We start from the raw sequence: 27264 nt of genomic DNA on the forward strand, positions 1-27264 counted from the left end.
AGATTCAAGAGCAGTTCTTATAGTGTTGGCTTCGGTACTTAAGGTGGAGGTCCCTGGCCGGTGTGCTCAGTGGTTAGAGCATCAGCCCATGCACCGAAGGGTTGTGGGTTTGATTCCCGGTCAAGGGCATGTACCTGGGTTGCACGTTCAACTCCTGGCCTTGGTTGGGGTACTTGCTGGAGGCAACCAATCAATGTCTCTTACATTGTTGTTTCTCTCTCTCCGTGCTCCCCACAAAATCAACTGAAAAAATACCCACAGGAGAGGATTAAAAAGAAGGTGGAGGTATTTGCTGAGATGGAGAAGACTGGAGGAAAGATCAGGTTTGAGAATAATCAAGGCTTCTGTTTTCATCAAGTTAATTTTGATATACTCATTAGACACTGGAGAGGTGACAGAGTTATTAGGTACAGGAGTATGGGATTTCAAAGAGCGGCCAAGACTGAGAATAGCGAATGAAATAATATATATTTATATACATATGTTTTTTAAAAATATAAAGCAATTGAGACTAAAGAGAATTATGGACAAAGCAAGAATTGGACTCAAAGCAGAGTCTAAACTTGTGCCAAGATTCAGAGGTGAAGTACAACAGGAGCCATTAAGGTAGCTAGAAAACTTGAGTGCAACTCCCAGGCATCATGTGTGGGTAGACTGATAGTAGTACAAATTGTTTTAGCTCTCTGCCAAGAGTGGAAGATGTCACTCTTTCTACCTAAGTGTGAGGCAGAAAGGATATGAGTACCTTTAAAAAATGCAGGGTAGATCATGACATGCAATAAAAAGGCATTATTAATACACCATACAATCTTTTCAGAGTGGTTCATTATCATAGCCCTCTAAATTAAACATTTAGTGGGAACAGGATGAAAAGACATGGCATCTAGTGTGGCAACAATTCCAATCCAAGGCTCGATGAAAAACACTGAACATTATTACATCTACAATTTGAATTCAAAATTATCTCAAATGGAATCAATTATGGAAAATTACAAAGGAAAAAACCTGGATTCAAATCTATATCTGACACCTGTTAGCTATGCAACCCTTGGACCCTCACTTTCTAACTTATTTTCTCTGAGACTGTTTTCTATTTGGTGAAATATTTATCACAGACAGTTCCTTCCTGCCTGCTTCAGAGGGTCATTATGAATTCTAGATTCAAACCATTTAACCTCTCTGAGTCTCACTTAACATTAAAAATTCATAATAAGAAATTTTACTGTCACTATACAATAGATTCCTGGAAAATCATGAATAGTATGAGAAAATTAATTATTAGAGGCAAAAATCAAGACTTCTGAACGAAACCAAAATTAGATCAAAGCATTTATTTTCTGTGTTACAAAAGCAAAAATAAAGCCAAGCAAGAAATGAAATAAACATTTTTTAAGTGTCCCATCCTGGATTCTGTGTCCTAGAATTTAGTAAACAGTTCAACTTTAGGTTGCTTCAAGACTTCTTCTGGATACTATGAGGTCTCCATCTTATAGCCATGTTTCTCTAGTTCAGCTCTAAAATAAAACACAAAAATATAACATCACTAGACATTCTTTATGATAAACATGATTTTTAGAAATAATACAATAAATTAAAAAATGAGCTAAATCTAGGCACCAATTTAAAATACTACCAAATAACTTCATTTTAGTCCATAAAAAGAAATCTATATAGGAAAGAAATTGGGTGTGAAGCAACATAATGCTAATAAAATTTTAAATTCCCATTAGTAAACTTGTATTTCATATTCCTTAATTTTCTGATAAATCTATTTAAAAAATGGGCAAAGGATCTGAATAGACATTTCTCCAAAGAGGACATACAGATGGCTAAGAGACATATGAAAAAGATGCTCAACATCTCTAATCATCAGAGAGATGCACATTAAAACCACAATGAGATATCACTTCACATGTGTCAGAATGGCTCCATCAACAAATCAAACGACAAGTGCTGGGGAGGATGTGGAGAAAAAGGAACCCTCATGCACCGTGTTGGTGGGAATGTAGACTGGTGCAGCTACTGTGGATAAACAGCATGGAGTTTCCTAAAAAAGGAAAAATGGAACTACCTTTAGACCCAGTGATCCCACTTCTGGGAACATATCTGAAGAAACTCAAAACATTAATTCAAAAGAACTACAGTATTATTTACAATAGCCAAGATCTAGAAACAGACCAAGTGCCCACCAGTAAATGAGCGGATAAAAACGCTATGGTATATTTACACAACCGAATACTCAGCTGTAAAAAAGAGGGAAGTGTTACCTTTTGCGACAGTATGGATAGGCCTGGAAATTATTATGCTAAGTGAAATAAGTCAGAGAAAGACATGTATCATATGATCTCACCTATAATATGGAATTTAATCAACAAAATAATTTAACAAACAAAACAGGAACAGAAGCATAGATATATAGAATAGACTGACATCTGTCAGAGGGAAGAGGGGTTGGGGAGCTGGGTGAAAGATGGTGAAGGGATTAAACCATACATACATACATACATACATACATACATACATACATACACATGTGAATGAATGATTGACACACAGACCCATACAACAGTATGGTGATAACCAGAGGGAAAGGGGGTATGGGGAGGTAGAAGAGGGCAAAGGGGGGGATAAATGGAAACAGAAAGAGACTTGACTTTGGGGGGTGAGCACACAATGCAGTATGCAAATGTTTTATTGAGCTATAAACTTGAAACCTGTAAGGTTTTAATAACCAATGTCACTCCAATAAAGTCAATAAAAAAAATTTCAAGAAGATAACAGAACACAGAAGAGTGACCAATAGAGTTGGAAGGCCTGAATATAAATATTGTAACATCAGAAAGGGGATGCACATAAAAAACAGGTAGGAGGATGTTCTCTGATGTGGCTCCGTTTTTAAAAGGATTGCACCAAAAAGAAATGCAGAAAGTGGCAAGAACTCATATAAATAGATTTAATCATAGAATGGACTGAGATCTGTAAAAAGAACAAAAAGGGCTTTGAGAGCTATATATGAATAAAGAAGAATAAGAAGAGATAAATCAAATACTTGGAATAGATGATGTAATATTAAGGGATTTTAGAGGAAAGGCAGGATTATTGTTCAATAGCTATTGTTCCTATCTTGTCCATAACACTGCAAATGAAAAATGTCATTAAGACAAAATTGAAAACTAAGACAGGTGAGATAACTCCATAGTGCATTAAAGTAGTTTAAAGTCTCAAGGCTCTGAATAATTACATCTCAGGGTACTGAAAGAAAGAAAAGATACAGTCAAAAATAAGAGTCAGCAATTTTGAGAAATCATGGAAATTGTAAAAGTACCAGAATAACAGTGAAAGGTAAATTGTAAAAGAGAAAGGAGATGGGTAAAATTGTTATTAATCTCCAGAATAATACTAAAATTGTCGTTAGTCTCCAAAATACTAAAAACACTTTAGAATGTAGGGTTTTGAGCCCATAAAAAATGCAGAGTAGAACAAAAGTTGTATCATGATTAAAAATGTATTTTAAATCTTTGTTATAAATTATCTCACTTCCTAGACTAGAAAAGTAGAGGACTGCAACAGAACTTCTGTATCTTCATTTGAGCAAAGTATGTGACAGTCTACTTGGATATCTTTACGGTGAAGACAGACACATATGGGTTGAATCAAAATAAAATCAGGAAGAAATGAACTGTCTTTACAACAAATGGTTCTAGTACAACTGGACATTCACATGCAAAAGGATGAAGCTAAGCCCTTACCTTCACAATATATACAAAAATTAAGTCAAAATGGATGAAGGCCTAAAGGTAAGAGCTAAAATTCTAAAACAAAACATAGGCATGAATTTTCACAACTCTGACTATGTCAATAAATTATTTAAAAGTAGATCAACTGGACTTCACCAGAATTTAAAATTTTTGTGCAAAGAACGCTATGAAGAAGAACCACCTAACAGAATAGGAGAAAATGTTTGTAAATAATATGTCTGATAAGGACCCAGTACCCAGAATATATAAAGAACTTGTACAACTCAAACACAAAAAAACAACTCAACTTAAAAATAGGCAAAGGACTTGAATAGATATTTCTCCAATATATACAAATGGTCAACAAATATAAGAGCTCGTTATTAGTCGTCAGGGAAATGTAAATTGAAACCACAATGAGATACCAATTCACATTCACTAGGATGGTTATAATTTTTAAATATGAAAATTAAGTTTGGGTGAAAATGTGAAGAGATTACTAACACACATTGCTGGTAGTAATGTAAAATTGTTCAGCTGCTGTGGAAAAGTATGACAGTTCCTCAAAAAAGTTAAATGGAATTATGATATGACCTAGCAATTCTTCCTCTAAGATTATAACCAAAAAAAAACTCTTAAAAGAGGTATTCAAACAAAAACTTGTACATGAATGTTTATAGCAGCACTGTTTATAACAGTCATAAGCTGGAAACAACCCAAATGTCCCTCAACTGATAAATGGATAAACAAATTGTAGCATACCCATACAATGGAATATTATGCAGCCATAAAAATAAATGAAGTACTGATACATGCTAAAACCTGGATGAAACTTGAAAACATGCTAAGTGAAAGAAGCTAGACACACAAGATCACTTATTATATGACTGGTTTATATAAAATATCTAGAACAGGCAAATCCAGGCAGAAAGCAAATTAATAGTTGCCAGGGGTTGGGGAAAAAGACAAATGCAGACTGACTGCTTAATTGGTATGGTGTTCCCTTTTGGGGTGCTGAAAATATTTTGGAATTAAAGAGATGATAGTTGCACAACACTGTGAATATACACAATGCCACTAAATTGTACACTTTAAAATGGCTAATTTTATATTATATGAATTTTACTTCAATTGATCCATCAATCAATCATATTAGGTAGATTTGTACATGAATGTGAAAAAGTACACTCCCATCACCCCAATCTCCATTCTAGGTTGACAATCATCAATCTATTGGGTCCTAGCACTCTACAATTCTAATTTTTGCTGAGTTACTAAATACTGGCAGAAAATTAACTGCAACAGAATTAAACTTACAAGGATAAAGAATAGCAAATATGCTTCTATTTAGCTATTTTTGTAAAGAGCCTAGAAAGAACAAAAGTTCTAGGCAATTACACAAAGTATTCATGTTTAGAGACATAGGAGATGAAGGTAATATATCTTACTTTTCATAATCAAAAAGCAAATTTCAAAGATTAATTATCTTTTAAAAGCTTATTATCATATATAGATGACAGTCTGTGCTTACAATTAATACTAAGTTATACAAAAATCTGGCTTAAAGCTTACCGTAACTGATTGGAGAAGTCATCCTCTACATTGTCATCATCCCAATTATCCTCCCAGACATGTGCATCTTCATCTTCATCTAAACCAGTCCAGTCTGAAAACAGAAACAGACAGCATCTAAATAGTTCTCATATATTATTTCCATAAATACAAAAACTTCAGAAATTTTGCCACTGAAGACTCTAACAATTCAAAACATCTAATACCAAATATATGAGAAATGGTAATCTTCCTCTTTAAATTTCAATTTATGCCATCACATATGTTCTCTCAATTCTTGAATTTGCAGATAATCTAAACCAGAAGTTAATATAAAAATTATATTTTTGCCATGAAAATTTATTATAAATTCAGGAGAATATTTACTTTCCTGATTTTTCCTTGGGCTAATTTTTATACAGTCTATTTCACAATCTTTCAAAACACAGCACTAACACTAAGGCTAGTTCAGTAATAGGAAGACACCAGTCTGAAATTCAAAATTGCTAAACATAAAAAAGGTAACTCATATACAGATAATAAAAAGTAGGCCAAATATTTTCTTAAAATTGATTGTAAAATTGTTTTAGAGGAGAATGTCTTTATTCTTTAAGACATGCACACTAAAATATTTAAGAGTAAAGTGTTATTTTGTCAACAGTTTACTTACAAATGGTTCTCTCTATATATAATTTTGATATACATGATATACATGATAGAAATAAAGTAAACATGACAAAACATTAATTGATGAAACTTAATGTGTTTGTTGCCCTCTTTTTAAAATTAAGGTATAATTAACATGTAACATTATATTAGTCTTAGGTGCACAACAGAATGATTTGATATTTGTGTATATTGAAAAATGATCACCATGGTAAGTCTAGCTAACATCATCGTTATACAGTTACATTTTTTTCTTGTGATGAGGACTTTAAAGATCTACTCTCTTAGCAACTTTCAATTATGCAATACAGCATTATTAACTATAGTCACCATGCTGTATATTATATCCTCTGACATTTTATAACTGGAATTTGTACCTTCTGATCCCTTCACCCATTTTACCCCTGCATTCCCCAGCTCCCACTTGCCCTCTGCTTTAAATTTTTCTACAGGGGCCCAGCTGGGCATGGCTCAGCGGTTGAGCATCGACCTAGGATCCAGGAGATCAGGGTTCGATTCCCGGTCAGGGCACATGCCCGGGTTGCGGGCTGCAGCCGATCAATGACTCTCTCATCATTGATGTTTCTATCTCTCTCTCCTTCTCCTTTTCTCTCTCTGAAGTCAATAAAGATATATTTAAAAATAATAATAAAGTAAAATAAAAATAAATTTTTCTACAGGGTTGTAAGTTTCAAAATTAAAATGTCAGAAAAATAGTTTTTGAGATTAGATCCCCTCTTTTGTGTATATCTCTATCACAGCACTTAAATACTATACAATCATATTATCAGTTTATATGTCTATGTTCATTACTATTGTCTGAGCTCAAGAGTAACAACTGTTATTTTATCTTTGTATTCTTAAACTCAAACAGTACCTAGCATATGAACAACAAATAGTTGTGAAACACACAATAGAATTCTAAATCAGACCTTGTAAATTTTTGTTTGATCTCCTCCCCTTCATAATCAGTAATTATGAGTTACATACTCTCTTAAGTCTGTCCTAGTCATTAACTTTATCTTAGTAGATAAGTATTAGAAACATGGCTAAGAACATTTAAACCTGAAAACTAAATAACAAAAGGTATGAGTTAGGTTTTTCTTATAATGCACATTTAGATTTAAGGGTATTCATCAATGATATATGAGTATTTTATTCGTTACATTATGTATCAACTAAATTTTTTAAATGCAATATATGTCTTCATTATGATTTAAGAATAGAAGTAAGTACCTCCATTTACCTGGTCCCCCAAAGCAGAATCCTGGGAGGCATCTTAGTTACCCTTTCTCCTTCAACCATCACAATCATTAACTATGTCCTTTCCAATTCCTGACTATCTCCAGAGTTTAATCTGCCCCTCCCTATTCTTACTGCCACTATGTTAACTGAGGAGTAATTTTTCCCTCCATGGACTATTACTGTCCTCTCTGTGTCCTCTCCTCTCCAATCTTACACAGTATATACCCATCCTACACGGATGCCTAAAACAACCACTGCCATTCCTGTGGCTACTATTCTAAACCTTCAGGTAGGAACTACATTTTATTAAATCTGCAACTCTAATGCCCACAGCTGGGTGCTGGGCACATAGTAGAAACTTAAAAAAATGTAGTTCCATTTAGAAACTATTATTTCTCAAATTTCCTCCCTGAGTGGTTAATCTGAAGAAAACAAGCTAGTGATGGTTTCACTTGGTTTAGAAAAGCCAAGAGTATGTATTTCAAGATAGAAGATATCAACAATATCATGCATTATGAATGGGCTATGTAAAATTCTCAAATATATTTAAGACTGCTTTTGAGAAATGTGATCACCTCATTCAATTCTCCCCTAAAAGAGACCATGTGGGAACTATCTTTAAGACTACAGTGCCTAAAAAGATGAAAAAGTTTCCCTTAGGCAATTTGTTTCAGGTTGCTAAGAAGCAACAACAAACAGTCAAATGTATGCCCAACTTTAATCACTGTATAAGGCAGTGAATGTATATTCATTAGTAAACACTCACAATTATAAAAAATAAATTTTTACCTGCATAAATTTTTTTATGTCTTCTAGTAATATTATTCTCAAAGAGGGAATGTTGCAATTACCTAAATTGAAATCCTATACTATTCTCCTAGGTCCTAATAGTAATACTGAATAACAGTAAGTACTAATTACATCTCAAAATTAAGTTGACTGGGCTAAATATATCCTTATATTTTCTCCTTTCTTGTAGAAGTACCTTAAGGCTCAAACTGAAAATTTTTATTCTGTTGTGAAACTAACTATATTTTTAATGAAGAGTAGATTAGTATGTTAAAAAGAAAATCATATTCAGCTCAGTCTACCAGAAGAATGATCAGACAGCTACTGTAAACCAATTTAATAGACATAGCTATTCCCAAAGCTAAAGAAAAATTGAAAGAATAACATTTCTGCACTTTCACAGTCTAGAAAAGTTTCTTAATTAAGCCAAGAGTTAATCATTAGGTATAGGGACAAAATAGTACTGTTACTCTCAGAGTGCCATTGCAATCAATAATAAACTGTATACTATGTACATTATAATATTATACATAAACTTTCTTTTTTTATTCTTCTAAAAACAGAGAAATCTCAGTAGGAAAGGAATGATTATAGGGTAAAAATAAATAGGGCAGAAATTGCAGTATTAAGTATACAAGAGAGGGACATTAAGAAAAGGAAGTAGGGGGTGCAGCCTAAGATCAAATTTTAAATTTCAAAGGAGCCTCATTTCAAACAGTAGCTATATTTCTCTGTAATACTGTATCACCAAAAATCAACTAAATAATGTAAAAACTTAATAAAGCACTTCAAATAATCCCAGTGTATCTTTTATAGAAATTTATATTTCTATATGCTGAATTTGTAATGAAACAACTAAATCCATTATCCCTTTTACAGCAAGGAACAATAACTATGATACTATTCCTCCACATTCCCACCAGTTACTATAATCTCTCTGGAGCTACCTAATAGTATTAATGGATAATTTAGGATTTTTGTTCCTTATTTTGTTTTAATGACATTAAGGCCTTCAGTATAAAAAATTCACATAAAACTATTTCACTAAACTGCAATGGAGCAAGGTTTGGCTTTATACTTCAAGTTTTTATAAAATGGTTAAGACTGAGGACTGTATAAAATTACAGAATTTTGGAGACAGAAAACACCTTAGAGATCAGTGTACATTATACTCCTCTTTGAAAACCACCACCATTACCACTACCAAAAAATAGAGAAAATGAAGACTGTCTTACAAGAAAATATTTATTAATTTTTTCTAACATTATTTCATGACCTCAAATCCTAGGCTCTAAATATATTTGGGATAAGTCTATAAATAGAAATTGTCAAATTAAATATTCGTTTTACTGATATTTTAAGGAGTCTTTATAAAGCGAAGAGAGGTTAATGTTCCACAAAATAATCTGAATTCATTAAGACTAGATAATACGTTCTTGAGTAAAGGGGGTGACATATCTCAAGTCACAACTGAGTTGTGCTAAGGGTTCAAGACACCAAGCCTCAGATCAGCTTGAACAACTTCTAACCAGCTTCCTAAATTGTTAACTACATGGTTTCCATCTGCACTGGTCCCTAAAAAGGAAATGATAATGTGTCAAAAGATTCAAGTAAGAAATATAAAATAACAGGAATATTTTTTTTCAAATATCTCTGCTAACCTTGTAAACCTACCCTTTCCAGAACAGTAAAGATACTAGCCCCCAGGAACTTTTAATTTAATTATGATTTGATTCAAAGCATTGATTTTAATATTATTATTTGATGTCATTCAAATGTCTTCAAGCTAGCTTTAATTCTTTTAACTTTGAAAGACTAAAAAAACCATACTTGTTAATTTGTACCCAACTGCTTCAGAGAGGTAGAAACATAATGTAATCTGTAACTTTTTTGTAGGAGCCCCAATCCTGAATTCTAAAAAGGCTAGAAAAAGTCAAAATTCTTAACATGATACAGAGATACTAGTTTGAACAGTCCAAGAAAAAAAAACCTGCCTCATCAAACGGGGAAAAACAGTATTGTGAGCAAGATTTTAGGTACAACACACACCCCAAAAAAGACTCAACAATAGCTCTTTATTTCTTTGGTATCATTCATTACACTGTACTTCATAATTATGACATTTTTGAGTATACAAAGATACAAAAATGGAAAAGCTGGTTAAATTCTTCATTAATCATCACATAAATCTGAATATACTCTTTAACTTTACTGTCTTATCCTAGGAGTAAGAGGCACTAAAGCCCCTATATCATGCTATTCTTCCAATCGCCAGAGATGAAGAATCCAAGACAACAATTAATTGTTTGAATTACAACTTAAATATTTTAAATTATTTAATAAGAGTACCATTAAGAAACTTAGTGTTCACAGTGACAAATCAGAATCTATAATATATTTTGGGTAGAAACTTTAAAGATTTTCTTTATTAACTAGAAATGTATTAAACTATATTATGAAAAAAATTTAAATGATAGGGTATCATAGCCCCAAATATTATTTCCAACACTTACAAATTCTCCATACTGTACATATGTTACAATATATGTGAATTATAATGTATGTAAACTCTAAGTGAACATGTAACATAAACAAACTGTGACTGTTGTAATCTCTAGGATTTAGCTGACATCTCTTGCAATATATCTGAATTGTGTTTTAACATAATACTGATAACCATGCAATTTCATTTAATCACTCACGTTTTAAAGCTTTAAACCCAGAAATACCTTTTTTTAAAAGGTCAAAATAATAAAATCAAACAAGGATACCTGATTCGTATCTAATGGCTTCCCTTCAATATGTGGATGACTTAAAAAGTATACATGTTCTCTTCAACACTAAATGCATGGCCTGGATTGTGATTAATCGTTTAAATAATGACATCTGTGCTGACTTCAGTGTGCAGGCCTCCAGATGTGTACTGGTAAAAAAATTACCATATTTTAAGAAGTCGGAATTAGAAATAACCAATAACAGATGGCTAATACATAAGTTTCTAGCAATTCTAAATTATTTAGGGCTTTGCCCCCAAATATGGCTCTGTTCACATTTGCCAGTGAGAATTACATCTGTGACTAGCTTTAAATTTCAAAAATCTGAGCTACCAAAGACCCCATATACTTTATCTAAGTATCACCTTGACATTAAAGTATGAAAAAGAATTTTCTCTCAATGTTTATAAAATTACCTACTCTTCCCCTGCCCCTTAAAACATACATTCCAAAATTTCCTAAAAGTATGAAGGATACCACTTTGGAGAAAAGTAAGGATGAAATTCAATTTATACCAAATAGGGCAGCAAATGTTCTGGTCTATACGGGTTTTCAGGAGCATCACATTCTCACTCCTTCCTTAATAGTAAAGCTACTATGAATATAAACAAACTAATCTCCAGCAAAGTTTCTTCAAATAAAAAATGTGCCTGTATATGCAGAACGTTATACGAAGAAAAATATAAGAGAGATAGATGAAGGTTCAAAAAAGTTCTAAATTGTATACTCACCATCATGGGTGAGTGTAAAAGAGAAAAGCAACAGTTGTAAACAGCATCATTATGCTCACGAATATGATAATGAAGCCACACACAATCTAGTCATTCTGAGATAAATTTACTTGTGTTCTTGGCTTAAGCTGTATAAAACAGATTAACCCTTTGCGATCGTATTAAATTTGGACATGGGTGTCGTACTGGTCCGAATTAATTTCCATTGAAAGAGCAGTGATACATAACATGCAAGATTATGAGGGATAAACAAGAGAAATTATGAACTGATACATGAATGAATAGAGTTAAGATTCGTATGGTTCCTTGCTGTGGTGGCTGAGAGCAGACATATGACCGGAACGGTAAAAAAGCTTTGGTGGCTGAGAGTAAACAAATGACCGCAAAGGGTTAAAACTTTAAAAAAAAAATTTCATTTTCTGTAGGTTATCGTGACACAAAAATATCTATATCCTAGAGATCTAATGTCTATATTCAGTGGCTACGAAATCAGTAGCTAGCATAGCACCATTATATTACTATATTTTCTTCAACAAAGACCAAAAATGTCAATAAGTAACTTCAGAGAAACAACTTACAGCAAGTAAATGATACTGGTACCAGACTACTGGTGAGCTTTTAGTTATTTGTTGCCAGGAGTCTGAAAAGAGGTTCAAAATAACTTACATAACCATTCATAATTTGTCTTACATTTTAAAAAAAGAAAAGCCAATTCTTTTCATCAATAATTTTTTAAAATATGTATCTGGCAGAATCATTCCACTACAAAGTCATGTTGACTTTGGTTCTCTTTGTTAATCAGTGGTTTTAATTCTCTCTTATAAAATTCTCCAAAGGATTATTACTCTTACCTTTACCAATCCCTCATGCCCTATACTCATCAATTCTCTTATTTTGATGCTCCATACTACTGAGTCAAGGGTATCCAATGTGAACTCCACCATCTGTCATACATTAGACATGCCAAGTGCAAAATCACAACCTCTGATTTCTTCTTATTCTCAACACTCCATTATCAAACTAGTTGTCAAAGATCCCTTGTTATTCTTCCATCATTCTCCTCATTTCTTTCCTAATAATAACCTTTTTCAGGCCCATAGTCCTCACCTAAGCTATTTCAACAATTTGCTAATTAGCTTCCCTGACTGTCTTTATTCTTTCAAATTAATTCTGCTGGGTTAACCTTTCTAAAGGAAAACTCAAACATAAAATTTTGTAAATCCACATCCCACCTACCTAAGGATAAAGTCCAAACTGGTCATTTGCCTTAAAGACTTCCATGATTAGGCCCCAAACTACCTGCTTTGCAACCACTATTTCACAGCCAAATTTTACACATTGATTTTCCACCTCTAAGCATCTACTCCTTTGTCTTTCTTTTGGAAACCCCTTTCCTATATTTCTATCTTTTGAAAACTCTATTCAAATATTGCTATCTCACATTGTACACAACTGGAAGTAATTCCCCTTCTTTTCAACTGCAGTGGCACTGTATCAATTGATTAAACACCCTCCCCCCCAACCCTCCAGCAGCAGCAATTGAAAGGAAACCCACTGACTGAGAATCCATCAGTCTATACTGATATAAATAAGCAAATAAACAAACTGAACGTTTGATGATGAGTGGAATACTGTATTTACAAAATACCAGATAATTATGAAGGGAAAATGAGTAATCTAACAATGGGAAACTCTCTCAGATACTACCTTAATAAAGCAATCAAAATGAACATAATCAGTAATGGAACAAATTAAAATCATGTTCTCCCTGACAGGATGCAATAAGAACACAGCATCATCACTATGATATTCCTGCCAACCTGTAGAGCCTAAATCTAATCATGTGGACACATGAGACAAATCAAAGTTAAGGTACATTCTATAGAATAACTAGCCTATAATCTTAAAAAATGTCAAAATCACGAAAATCAAAGACAAACTGAGAACTGCTTTAGACTGAAGAAGACTAGAGAGACATGTCAACTGAATGTAGTAATCCATGATTCTGAATCAAGACATTTTTGAAACAAATGGAAAAACCTAAGAAAGATCTGCGGATGATAGTAATGTATCAGTGTATTAATTTCCAATTTTGAAGTTTGTACTGTGATTATGACATGTAGGAAATTCATATTAAAATATTCAAGGGTAATGGGCATCAGGTTGGCAACTTACTCTTAAATGATTCAGGGGGAAAAAGGTTGCTTGTACTTTCAGTTACTCTAAGTTTGCAATTATTTCAAAGTAAAAAATTATATTAAAAAATATAAATGCACCTACTAATTTGATCTGGCAAATTCTTCTCTAAGAGTTTATCTAATAGATAAGTACGAAAGCTAAGTAGATTACTTAGCATGCATACAAGGGACTAGTAATGCACAACTACTAAAAAGAATGAGGTAGACTTTTATATTAATGTGTAAACAGGTGTCTAAGAAATAAAATATAAAAAGCAAGTAGAAAAATAGTATATATAACATAGTCCTCTATGTGTATTTAAAAAATACAAACATACTCAAAATTATATATATATGTATATATAAATTCTGGACACTTAGTTTTGTAACGTATCAGAGCAATTTTTATTAGTAAATATTGACTGGTTTCACATCATAGCCTAATCCTGTATCCAGCAAAATCTAATTCAAATTTACATGAAAGAAAAAAGCCTGAATTATAAACCAAAGAAGAAACATACAGAAACCTGAACAAAACAAAGTAATTTCAAATGTTGTTTCTCATTCTAAATGGAAGATTTCCTGAAGTAGGTTCTAGACATTCAATCCCGAACACAACAAATATTCTGTAAGGTGACCAATAAATGATGAATTACTTAATGCTAATAAACCAGTCTGTTGTGGAGGCCTTTATCTTCTCATAAAAAAATTATTCACTCTTCCTTTTAGCTCTAATGAGATTTTTTTTTACTATGTTCACTACACACATTTTGAACAAATTGCTGCTTATAACATAAACTTAGAACAGGAACAAACTACATATTCTGCAAAAGCTGGTAAAACGAAAGTTGCTGAGAAAAATCATGTGTATCATCAGGTACACAGTTATCTCTAAATCCTTTTAAAGCAGTCATTTCTCAGCTACTTATTTTAAATATGGATTCATTCATTTAACAAGCATTTATTGACCACCTACAAAGTACCAGGCACTTTGCTAAATGTTAAGAATAAAACTTGGGTTGGGGACTAACCACTTAATGGCAAGCTTTTTAAATCTCTGAGCCTCAGTTTTCTTAGGATTGTGATAATTAGACTATGTAATGTAAATAAAGTGCCTAACATTGCACCTTGTATATTATCAACAATGAGTAAATGCTATTTTAAAATATGAAGCTTAAGAACTGGATCCTACCCTCAATAAGCAAGTTTACTACTGCATAGTTCAAAATTGGAGGATTATGAACCAACATGAAAGTGAGGTAACGAAACTTGTCTGACATAAATCTGCTATCAAAACAGAAAACAACAATGCTCACAATATATAATGAATCCCAGAACTTAAATATGCTTGGGTTACTTTATGTGTTTGTATAGTATGCACACTCATGTCTTTCTTCTTCCATTAAAAAAAAAAAAGGGGTGCACTATAAATACAAAGAACAAATGTTCCAGCTGTGTGGTTTTATGATTTAATAGAATCATGATGGGTACAACTTCAGACAATTTTAGTGACGCAATAATTGCTTAATGCAACAAATTTGTACACCATTAACCACAATTCTTTCTACCACCTTCAGAAAGATTGCCCAGTAGTAACCTTTTTTTATGAGACAAATATTTATCCTACGTATACCATTTAGCCAATAAAGCAAATAATTCTGAAAAATCTAAATAGGCACAACGATTTAACAAATCTAACCAGATCTAAAAAAGGAACAGCTTAAGGGATTAAGAACCCTGGTGTCAGTTGGACCAGCTGTCCAATTCTAGCCAGTTCTGCGACCCTGGGAAGTTTCTTAACTGTTCCAAGCTTCAGTTTATCCATAGGAATACCGTACCCACTTGCTAGATTTGTGAAAATGCATTAGTTCCTCTTGGTAACCATGAAGCTAGTAAAAATATAAAATTCTGGGGTCTTAAAAAATCCTTAAGCTTATGTTAGTTCAAAGTTAAGCAATCAAAAGTGAGTGAGGAACAAGAGTCAAACAACGTGTATTAAGCACCAACACCTGACTCTCCCATCCTACTTAACAGGCGTCAGCTGTAAAGCCCTAAAAGTAAGCAGCACTGGCCTAACCAGAAACAATAATTCTGGAAGCTTTAAAGGGAAAGGAAGGCTGCGAAACCAAAGAAAATAAAGGGGAAAGAGGTTATGCAGTCACGAACGAGGTAACCCAGCTGAAGAGTGAAAGGACCAACCATCCCGGACACCCGAGGAGGGGCCCAGGGTCACCCAGGCTCCTCCCAATGAGGAAGCAGAAGACATTCAGCCTCCGGGGTGAGATCCACCGCGACACTCCGAGCCCGAAGCCGGATAGAAGGAGGGTCGCCCTGGTCGAGGGTCCAGAGCCCGCCGCGGGGTCCACACTCCCCGGAGGCGCCGCTGGGCCCGGCCCCTGCTGCCGGGCTCCTCCAACCCGAGGCCTGAGTCACCGTCCACGCGGCCCGGAGGCCGAGCCCAGCCGCTTACCTTCCGCAGGGAACTCCTCGAACTCGTCGTCCTCCTCCAGGAGACCCAAGTCTACCGGCTGCTTCTTCTCTGACATCGCGACCCTCCGCCTCCAAATTCTCTCAGGCCAGCAGGAAAGTTGGTGCCACTCTCCCTCAACACAACCGCCACCGCCGCGGCCGCCTCCGAGGGCGCTGTACCATAGAGACGCGGGAGAAGAGCAGCGCGAGCGGCGCGAGGGATGCTGGGATACTGGAGGTCCGCCCCGAGCTTCCTGCGGGTTTAGCAGTCGTTCAGAGTTAGAAAGGTTGGTTATGTTGTGCCTCTGCGGTGTAAAGTCTCGGAATTGACAAACTGGATATCAGAGTAGGTTTCTTTGACCGGAAAAGACTCATAATGTGTAGAAAAAAATAAAACCAGAGGAATCAGGTGCCCGCCAGGATTCATGAATGGCCTGATAAATGCCAGGCCCTTAGCATACATCATTAGCTCCATCCTTACACCAGTTCCCTAAGCATGGTATTAAATAGATGCACATCACAAAAAATTCAGATTTAGAAATAGCCAAAGTCACTCAGGTAGTGCTAGACAATATAAATGCAGATTTGTTCCCCTGACTTTATTGTCCAAACTTTTCCAATCAGTGTTCCTCCGTCTTATAGTTTTACTGTGACGAATGCCCTATTAAACAGAGTGTGTGGGTAATTGCAGGTTATTATAAAATACTGCTACGGCCCTGGCCAGTTTGGCCCTTGGACTGAAGGGCTCTGGGCTCGATTCTGGCGGAGGACATGGACCTCGGTTGCAGGGCGCATGTGGGAGGTAACCCATCAATGTGTCTCTCTCATATCTTGTTTCTCTCTCGCTCTCTCTTCCTCTCTCTGAAAAGCAATGGAAGAAATAACCTCGGGTGGGGATTAAAAAAAGAAGAAGAAAGAAAAAAAATGCTGCGTAAAACTCGATATAGGTAATATTTTATGATGTTCAAAATATATCATTTTGAATTTTTTTAATAATATTCGGAATGTAGTTGTGAACTATATAAAAGTATACATCATATGTATATGTAATATTATAGTTGAATATTGTGTAATATAATTAAATGTAAATTGATAATTGTAAATTTTGTTACATGTGTTTGTTTGTATGTTTAAATACCATTCCTTCAACAATAGTTTATACCATGTACCACTGTGGGGAAAGTCAAACATGTAAACAAGGTCCTGTCAAGGAGCTCATAGTCCAGGAAGAGACATGTAAACAGATTGATCACAATGACACAATCATACATTTGAATCTCTATTTTGAAATAATATTATCTAAGAAGTGAACAGAGTGTATGAGTATACAGAGAATGGAACAACTGAATAGAGCACACATTTGGACTAGAATTTGGAAACCTACAATTAGATGTAACTTTTTAAAAAATAAGATGACCCTTTATAATACTACCTTGATTTGATTACTGAAAACATTAGCAGTCTTCATATTAAGTTCCAAGTATATGTAATTTGGTATGTTACATAAATAAGTACCAAAGTAATGAAAGAAAAGAAAATATGAGGAAAATCTAAAATTGGAAGTGAATGTAGACACTAGAAATGTGGAAAGTATGAAGTATATTTCTTCACATTAAAGTCCATTTGTATGGCAAGCATTTGCTAATCTTGATGCGCTCTCTTAGAGTTTCATACTCTATCATGCCTTCTATTATACATATTACATATACCACTGGGAACCACACACCAAATTGAAGTTTGGGACAGGCAGTTTGATTTCGACATCAAAGGATGAAAAACAAATCATATATCTGAGCAGCCGTTTTGTGCAGAAATAAAAGATTCGCCCAAGGACAAGTTTGTAGAGACAGAAAGATTAATGGCTGGCAGGAGATGGGACTAACTCTAATAGATCTGGGGTTTCTTTGTGAGGTGATAAAAATATTCTGATATTGGTAGTGATGATGATTGAGGACAGTATTGGCAGATAGTGATGATGGTTGCAACACGCTAGGAATATACAGAACACCGCTGAAATGTACACCTCAAAATGGTGAATTTTATGTTATCGGAAGTATATATTAATTTTTAAAATGTTATAAAAAATTTGGCCAAGGAGTCAAGAATCTCAAATTCTACTTCCTGGGGCAATTATTTGACTTATTTGATATATGATGACATTTTATCAATTCTTAGCAAGAGAAAAAAATCAACAGCAATATACTGATTTTTCTCCCTAAAACTGAATGTATTCAATTTAAAGGAAAAATTGAGAAACAGCCTTGTGTTAAGTCCCCATGTATTTTATTTTATTGATTCATTAAATAAAGAATGCGGAAACCAGTGGATAACCTCTCATGGTACATGGCACAATGAGCAACTTCTTATTTTATTTATTTATTTATTTATTTATTTATTTATTTATTTATTTATTTATTTATTTATTTATTTATTTATAGATGTCTTTATTGATTTCAGAGAGAGGAAGGGAAAGGGAGAGGGAGACAGAAACATCAATGATGAGAGTCATTGATCGGCTGCCTCCTGCACACCCCCTGCTGGGGATCGAGCCTGCAACCTGGGCATGTGCCCTGATTGAGAATCCAACCGTGATCTCCTGGATCCTAGGTTGATGCTCAACCGCTGAGGAACGCCTGGCTGGGCACAACTTCTTATTTTAATGGTCATGGCATAGGGAAAAACTTTGGGAAATAATAGCTATTAAAGTATAAGAGGCATTAGAGACATTATTGCTTAGTTAAATTGAGCATATGAGAGACATATTTGATGGACCAGGATATAAATTCATGCTGAATTCCTACTAAATAGAGATTTTAGGCAAATTACTTAATTTCTCTAGAGTAGATTTTAGTTACTTGCAGAGTTATAGTAAAGATTGAGGTTATATAATGTACATAGTTTATAGCTGGTATGTAATACCTGGTACAATATATGTTAGCTATTATTAACTATGAGACTTAAATTTTAAAAATCTCAGATCTTCCATACCAATCCAAAGTCTCTAAATATTGATTTTGTTTCTTAGATGAAACCTCGGTGACACTTTGTGAGGAAGTCAGTCCCTCCACAACTTAATAGTAACATAAATAACAGCAGCTAACATGCATTTACTGCTTACTCTGTATCAGGCACTATGCCAAGCCCTTTCTGTGTATTTACATATTGAATCCTCCTCACAACAGCCCTACTAAGTGAGTACTTAAAATTTAAATTCGTTTTATATTTGAGGGAACTGAGGCACACAGAAATTGTAAGTGGCAGAAGCCACAGTGCTAAGGCATGGTGGAGCTATTATATCTTAAAGGCTTTCTTAAAGATAGGAAACAAACCATCTCAATGTGTAGAAAGGTAGACAGTTCACACACAAATCCCCAGAATCATTGCTAACACTACTGAACATACACAGGTAGGAAAATGGCAAAACATATAAATGTGGACAGAAGTTCAGAGGGCAAAGAAGTAGAATGAAGGAGGAAATTGAACCTTGGGGTTGATTCAGTTCTCTGTGGCTAGGGACCCTCCACAACTCTAGTGAGAAGCACTGGAGTCAAAACTATGCCTTTACCTATGGGTCATATCATGTCTGCAATTGTTTGACTATATTTAACTTCACAGGAAATCAAGTTAGTAGCAGATTTTATAGTAGATGATTCCATTTGTCTCCAGCAAAACCTTTTTCCCCCTAAAAGTTCCATTTGGGACCCACATGGTATCAATTACATCACAAATACCCGAATCTTTAAGTTTGCTATGGAGTAACCATTTAGTAACTAGGTAGGATGGATCATGCAAGACTGACCTTTCTGTATCTATCTCTATCCAGGAAGAAATGGTAAGGGGCTGTTAAATGGCTGATATCTGAAGGAAGGACTGATTTCAAAGGCATTTTCATTTTTTACTTCAGGAGGATATGGGTAATTAGCCAGCCATGAAACACTGAGCAGACAAACCTATGATGTCCTTTCAGGGTTGGTAAAAAGCTTAGGCTACAAAGTCACTCTACCTGGGTGTGACCAGGGTATTTCATTTAACATAATGTCCTTTGGGTTCATCCATGTTGTTGAAAGCACAGAATTTCCTTCTTTTTAAAGGCTGAATAATATTCCATTGTATGTATATACCACATTTTTTGTCCATTCATCTGTCAATGGACATTTAGGTTGTTTTCATATCTTGGCTATTGCGAATAATGCTGCAGTGAACATGGGAGCGCAGATATCTTTTCAAGATCCTGGTTTCAGTTCTTTTGGATAAATGCCCAGAAGTGGTATTGCTGGATGATATAGTCATTCTGGTTGTATTTTTGGAGACACTTTTGTACTGTTTTCCATAGTGGCTACACTATTTTACATTCCCACCAACAGTATATAAGGATTAATAATTTCTCCACAACCTTGCCAATACGTGTTACCTTTGGGGGTTTTGTTTAGTTTTTGTTTTTGTTTGTTTCTTCATAATAGCCATTCTGATAGATGTGAGGTGATATCTCGTTGTGGTTTTGATTTATATTTCCCTGGTGATTCATGATATTGAATCACATACCTGCTGGACATTTGGATGTCTTCTTTGGAGAAATGTCTATTTAAGTCCTTTGCCCATTTTCTAATTGGGTTATTTGGTTTTTGCTATTAAGTTGTAGGATTTCCGTATATATTTTGGCGATGTGCCCCTTATCAGTTATGTATAGTTTGCACATATTTTCTCCCATTCTATATGTTGCATATTCACTCCATTGATCATTTATTTTGCCGTGCAGAATTCTTTAGTTTGATGTAGTTCCATTTGCCTGTTTTTGCTTTTGTTGCTTGTGCTTTTGGTGTCATATCCAAAAAATCAATGCCTAGACCAATATTTTGAAGCTCTTCCCTATGTTTTCTTCTAGAAGTGCTATAGCTTCAGGTTCTTACATCTAAATTTTTAATCCATTTTGTGTGGGGTTTTTAAAATCCTCACCCAAGAATATATTTAGAGGGGAGGGGGAGAGAGAAACATCGATCAGTTGCTTTTCATACTTGACCCAACTGGGGAATCTAACCAACAATCTAGGTATGTGCCCTGACCAGAAATTGAACCCACAACTTTTTGGTGTACTGGACAATGATCCAACCAATTGAGCCACCTGGCCAGGGCTGTGTTTATTTTTACATGTGATGTATGTTTAATGGTTTGTCTTACAGGGGAGTGATAAAAATAAAAGAACATTTTCTTTTAAATACATAAAACTTGAAAATATGTCACTTTTGATACAAAGAGATATTTTTCATTCTCTTTCCTCAAAATGATGTAACATTGTTTATGGATTCTGTTCCGAAATACATGCTGTGCAGATGCCACATGCAGACAAGGTTCCTCCTCTGTCAGAGTTTATATCCCAGTAGTTTCTTTAGCTTCTATCAGTCCACCTGAAATAAAGCTTCTAAAATTTTTCTGGAGCAAATATTTGGAACTAGCTGTGTTTCTAAACTTTAATGTGCATTCAGATATCTGGTGATCTTATTAAAGTGCAGATTCTGATTCATCTGGTCTACCTAAGGCCTGAAATTCTATGTTTTGAACAAGCTTCCAGGTGATGTCAATATTGCTGGTGTGGAGACCATGTTTTAAGAAGCAAGGGTTTAGATGAAATGGAAGTAAGAGAAAATATCTGAGTTTCTGAAAATTGATGCAGTTAACAACACTCGTGACTAGTCTATAACTTGCTGTGGCTCCTTTAACAGTGTAGGGAAGGAAAGCCTTTCCCTACTCTCCTAAGCTAAATAGCTAGGTCTATAAAATAAATTGACAACAGGAAGATTAATAGGAGAAAAGTTAAACAAATTTATTCTTTTTTAATATGCACACTGGTAAATCACAGGAAAAAAAAGTGAATATCCCCCAAAGCAGTGAGGTTTGAGAGTTTTATATACTTCCTTAAGGGGAGGCATATAAGCAATTTAGGGGAGAATAAATGATTTTTAGGAAAAATGAATGGGCTGTGAGAAGAAGAGATGGGAGATACTATTGGTGGGGTATTCTCCATACCCCTACCTGTTACCAGTGGAAGTGGGCTTCTTGGGGTGCTGTGGGAATAAGAAATTCCTGAGGTCCCCATGGGAGGATGAGGTATTGTGGAAAGCTTTATTTCTGTGGAATTAAACCCCTGAGTTTCCAAGGTCTCATCTCCCTCTGTCCCACCATGGAAAAAGTCCCATTTTGTCTTTAGTAGGGTGAAAATCAAAGCCATTGCCCAGAGTTTCTGCTCCATATTTGCACAGTCCAGTCCAGCATCTGGCTAGGTGAGCCACATGGTGTGCTAGCGCACAGGCGAGTGCAAGGAAGCAAGAGTGAAGCAAGAGGAACAAAAGAGAGAGAATTCCTTTGTCCGGGGATTACATAGTCCCAAATTCTCTTGGGCTTGTGTTGGCTCCACCACTCTAGCCAATGATCTTTGTTCCCAGGTTAGGCTGACAGGCAAGCACCTTCCTCATGTCACCCTGACTTTACTGTGCATGTATCCTTCTTCCCCTTTGTTGGACCCCCTACCCCCAGTGATGTGCAGGGAATGGACCCGTAGTTCACCTTTCTGGTGAAGCTGCCCAGATGACCATGCTTACAATGTCTGGCCTCCCCTTTGCTCCTTTCCTGTTACTAATATTAGCTAGCTAGTTATGATGGCTAACTAACAATCGGAGTTTGTGGAAAAATTTTTCTGGATGTGGAGCTGACTTCTAGTCTCCTTCTTGGGGAGAGGGTTAATGATAATTGAGTTTCTTTTGGAGGATCTGTCTTTAGGCAAATAGGGGGAGTTCAGAGAAAACCTCTCCCTGCATTTATTGTTTTTCAAATAGCTTCAGCTCAAAATAATTACTAAAGCAGCATATTTTGGGATGGCATGTCCAGAATTACTTCAACATCTATACCAAATTCAAATGTTTGCTTCTCACAATTGGAACTTTTCCTCTGTTATATTCCTGCTTCTTAAGCATTAGGAGACTTAGTTCTTCTTAGAGAAATATATCTCTGTGAACAATTCACAGCTTCATTAGTATTGTGAGTACTCTACACTCAATGATCAATTCTGACTTTGAGAAGAATTACAAACCCAATAAAAGAAGATTTCTTGGCTCTTTTATCATGACAAAATCCTTGGGCAAATAGAAATGTGAAAAATCATAATTGTAAAATAATATTCCAAAATATCTAGATCTCATTGTAGGGTAATTAATAATGAATAAAAAAACAGTTATATAAAATCCAAATGCTAATAATAAGTACTTAGTCTACCACAGAATAAAAACCTGGCCAAAAAAGACCCATCTTGCACCAGACTACATGTTCAAAAATCTATATTTGCATGCCCAAGGCTTGTTTGAAAAGGCGATTATGGTCTCACAAGTAAATCATAAGTATTTTTAAAATTTTGTAAATGCTGTATTTATATGACAGACAAGAACCACTCTGAAGGAATCATTATGGTTTGGGAAATGATATGCAATTTCAAAATCATCTAAATCATTTCAATTGCCTATATTTACATTTATATAATGGGTATTTATAATGGTGATTATTTTAGAACTTACCTTGTTTTCCAGAATCTCACATTGGTTTCTATGGGAACGAAAATGGCTCTGAAGAAGAGCGTTTTAAGAACTCTTTTCACATCCAGTGACTGCTAACTGAACTGAAAATTCTATTTGTCTGTTAATGGTTTTTAACTCTTAAATTTTAATACAGGAATAAAAGTTGAGCATTCTAGCTGCATAGTTCATTTGAAATAATAAAAGCTATTTTTATGAAACATCTGGCACATTGGAACATTTGAAAACAAAATAATAAGCTTTAGGAGCTAGTAATCTGTTCACTTTTAAAAATTCATTAGTGATTAATCCACATTGGCCATGTGCTTTGCTTGGAAAATTGTGTAAAGAAAACTTCATCTGATATATTGTTTCAATACATTTTCCGCTGATATATGTATATATGCATACACATAAGCACACATACACATATATTTATATGTTTTCTTACTTTTGTAAAATTCCCCTCTAAAAGCAGTATAAAATGTTCTGCATTTAAAGTAATCCTCTGCCAATGCCTCGCCCATCCTGTGCTATTATTTACCCTGGTACTGTGTTGTACCTTTACCATGTTCTCACCAGCTGGAACTTATTTTTACTATTTTTGAAACAAGCTCATAAGTCTTCGTATTTCAATTTTTCTTTTTCTTGGAATAGATTTTTAGATCATAAAAAGCCCAACATGTAACTTATGTCTTACATTTGTACAGTTTACTATATTTAATATTTCCCCACATTTCATGTTTTCCCATAAACTTTATTTTTTTTTAATTCCTTGGAGAAATGATATTTCAGTATATTTTTATTTAATTCCTTCTCAAAGTAATTAAAACCCACTAAAAATAAGAGAAGCCTATTTTAGAAAAGAGTGCTAAAACTAAAATTTTGTTATACCCAAACTGTAAAAGATGCTGGTTGAAAGCACATGGCATCCCATAACCAGCTTATGTAATAGCTACTCCAGTTATTGCTGACATATAATCTGTGTCTTAAATCCAAAAAGTACAGGTTGATGGCAGACTGCCAGGCAGGGTGGAAAAAGCGAGATTTTTTTACCTTTCTTGGGTAAAAAAAAGGTTGATAGATTTCTGCCCATGATCAGAATGGCTCTGGCTGAGGTAAGGATTGCTAGAGACCAATGATGACAGTTTGAGAAGTGAAGCTATGGGCATTGTGTGACCAAGAAACCATCCTGTGACTCACTGACCTGGTATAAACTCTAAGACATTTTTTTTTTCTTTCTTAGAAGTATTTTTCATTCAGATTTGATTTTATGAAATAAATCAGTGATTACTATACTTTGAAAAATGGAAAGATAAATACTCATGGGAAACATGTAACCAAATGTTTTGGGGAAATGATTGATTGTCTCTTCTATTTTTTTAAAGTTGATATTGTCTTTTTTAAATTTATTTTTATTTCTTATATAATTTTATTTTTAATTATAGTTTACATTCAACATTATTTTGTATTAGTTTCAGGTGTACAGCATATTGATTAGATAATCATATACTTTACAAAGTGTTCCCCTGATATTTCCAGTACCCACTTGGTACCATACAGAGTTATTACAGTATTTTTAACTACATTCCCTATGCTGTATAAAAGTTGATTTTGTAGTGAAGCAGAAAACAAGCGGAAAAGTAAAAGCAAATATTATGTTAATCTTCAGAAGAGAAAATTTATCTTGCAAAGTATCTTAATCTGCAGGTGAGGAATATCAGGGCTATTCAAAGTGGAGTCCATGTACCAGTGCCCATCTGAGAAGATAAATAAAAAAGTGACCGTAGCATTTAGAAACTTTAATTTGACATTGTCACGCCATCTAATCCTGTCATTTTGTATTTTACAAAAATCAGTCCATGGCATTTGGGAATTTAAAAATTTTGCTCTTTACTACAATTTGTATGCAATGCACTGATCTAGCATAAATTACTATAAGCTAGGAAAAAAAGAGTGTCATTTGAACTTCATAGTATTGAAAATAATTTATCCCTCGTGATTCTATCAGAAAGCTGGGAAGTGAAAGATTTTTGTCTCTGAAAGGTCTCTTTCTAGTCCTAGAAAAACATGCTTATTTTCATAAGATTACAGCAAAACAGGCTGAAGTGGATATCCTCTCCTTTGCAGATATAAAAACGACAGTATTTGAGTGAGATGTATGATATTACACAATTACCATCAAAATTTTAAAGTCCAGTTGAATGAAGAGCATTGCATAGAACTTGTTTAGTATTCTGATGAACAAAATAAAAACACCCTCGGCTGATTATGGCAATGAATTGGCTATATTTGCTATTTCGGATTGCAGAGTTTTTGTCTTAAAAATTTTCAGAAGGAAAAGCATTGTGTTATAGTTGTTCAATGGATCACTAGTGAAACTACATGTACTAAAAAATCAAGAGGAAGAATTGGGAGGAATTGAACAAGCCAAAACCAAAATTAAACAAAGAGAATGAAGAAAGATTAAAGTAGAAATGCATGTATAGTTTTGCTAACAAACCAGTGGAGCAGAAAAGGTATAAAATCCCAAAAGAGAAAGGGCCTGTTACCTTGGACTACAAATAAGAGAAATAAAATGAAAATATGAAAGGGAAAGTTTAGACAACACTGGGAATTTTTGTTAATTGTTAGGAGTATTAGCTTAGCTGAATGGGTGCCCAATGAAGACATTTAAAACCTCATTGAACAGAGCTGTGGACATTGTATTGTGGAGAGCAACACTTCAATGGCAAGGGGGATAGACTGGCTCAACCGTGAGGTCTTTTCCAGCTCTAGTTTCTATTCTTCCATAGCTCTGTGAAGAATAGTTGCTAAATTGCTTGATCAACCCAGACAAAACTCAACACAAGTCTAAAACCCCAGACAAAACAATAATGTCAGCCAAAATTGAAACACGCCCCTCTAAAAGGGAAAAAACCCCCACCCTAAATCTTGCATCATACCCAAAATACAACAAATTCAGGCTCTGGCAATCTGCCCAGAGGAATAAATTCCAGAGACAGGACCCTTCATTGAACAAGCCCAACAAACAGGTTGGGAGATTTCAACTTCTGAGATAAGCTTACAAAACCTCCCAGCTGATCTTACTATTAGAGTAGGCTTAAGAGTGAAAGAGAAAAGAAATCTGTGAAAAAGCTTAGGCTATGAGTGAACTAATTCATGTATTCATTCTACATAGATTTATGGAGCACCTACTATAGGCCAGCAGTACTCTAGGTTGAAGTATATGGGTGAACAAAACAGACAAGATATCTGCTCTTATGACATTGACATTTTAGTGTGAACCAACGATAAACAACCCAGGATAATGTAGTATAAGTTAAGGAGTGGTATGTACCAAGCAGGGTTAGAAAGCAGAGTAACAAAGATGAAGGGGGTTGGATCTGGGAAGTTGATAGTATTTAATAGTGCAATCAGGGTAGAACTCATTAGAAGGAGAGACATCTGAGCAAGACTTGAAGGAAGTGAAAGGATGTAAACAAGTAGGTACTGGAGGAAGAGCATTCCAGGTCGAGGGAACCATAGAGCGCAGAAGGAAGGTTGGAACAAACCTGGTGTGTCTGAGG

At 34.8% G+C, this 27264-nt stretch overlaps 1 protein-coding gene across 2 annotated transcripts; it reads right to left on the minus strand.

Annotated features, from left to right (window-relative positions):
* Nucleotides 1-1316: 1316 nt before the first annotated feature.
* On the minus strand, nucleotides 1317-16291 carry SEM1 (SEM1 26S proteasome subunit). Of its 2 annotated transcripts, none has more exons than XM_016218903.2 (3): nucleotides 16141-16291; nucleotides 5310-5403; nucleotides 1317-1514 (listed from the first exon to the last, which is right to left on the minus strand). In XM_016218903.2, exons 1-3 carry the CDS (start codon nucleotides 16214-16216, stop codon nucleotides 1472-1474), a joined length of 213 nt encoding a protein of 70 aa, XP_016074389.1. In that variant the 5' UTR covers nucleotides 16217-16291; the 3' UTR covers nucleotides 1317-1471. The 2 variants fall into 2 exon arrangements, with proteins under 2 accessions (XP_016074389.1, XP_087677299.1); XM_087821173.1 differs by lacking the exon at nucleotides 1317-1514 and adding an exon at nucleotides 1524-2047.
* Nucleotides 16292-27264: the final 10973 nt, after the last annotated feature.

The sequence above is a fragment of the Miniopterus natalensis genome, chromosome 10 (genome assembly GCF_054644295.1).
Source record: "Miniopterus natalensis isolate mMinNat1 chromosome 10, mMinNat1.hap1, whole genome shotgun sequence".
Taxonomy (NCBI): Eukaryota; Metazoa; Chordata; class Mammalia; order Chiroptera; family Miniopteridae; genus Miniopterus; species Miniopterus natalensis.

Bases quoted from the DNA above. Each gene is read 5' to 3' on its own strand.
- SEM1 (XM_016218903.2), bottom strand. From the start codon at position 16,216: ATGTCAGAGAAGAAGCAGCCGGTAGACTTGGGTCTCCTGGAGGAGGAC. The intron at 5,404-16,140 runs GTAAGCGGCTGG...TTCTGTTTTCAG, and splicing joins CGAGGAGTTCCCTGCGGAAG to ACTGGACTGGTTTAGATGAA. The intron at 1,515-5,309 runs GTAAGCTTTAAG...GTTTTATTTTAG, and splicing joins GACTTCTCCAATCAGTTACG to AGCTGAACTAGAGAAACATG.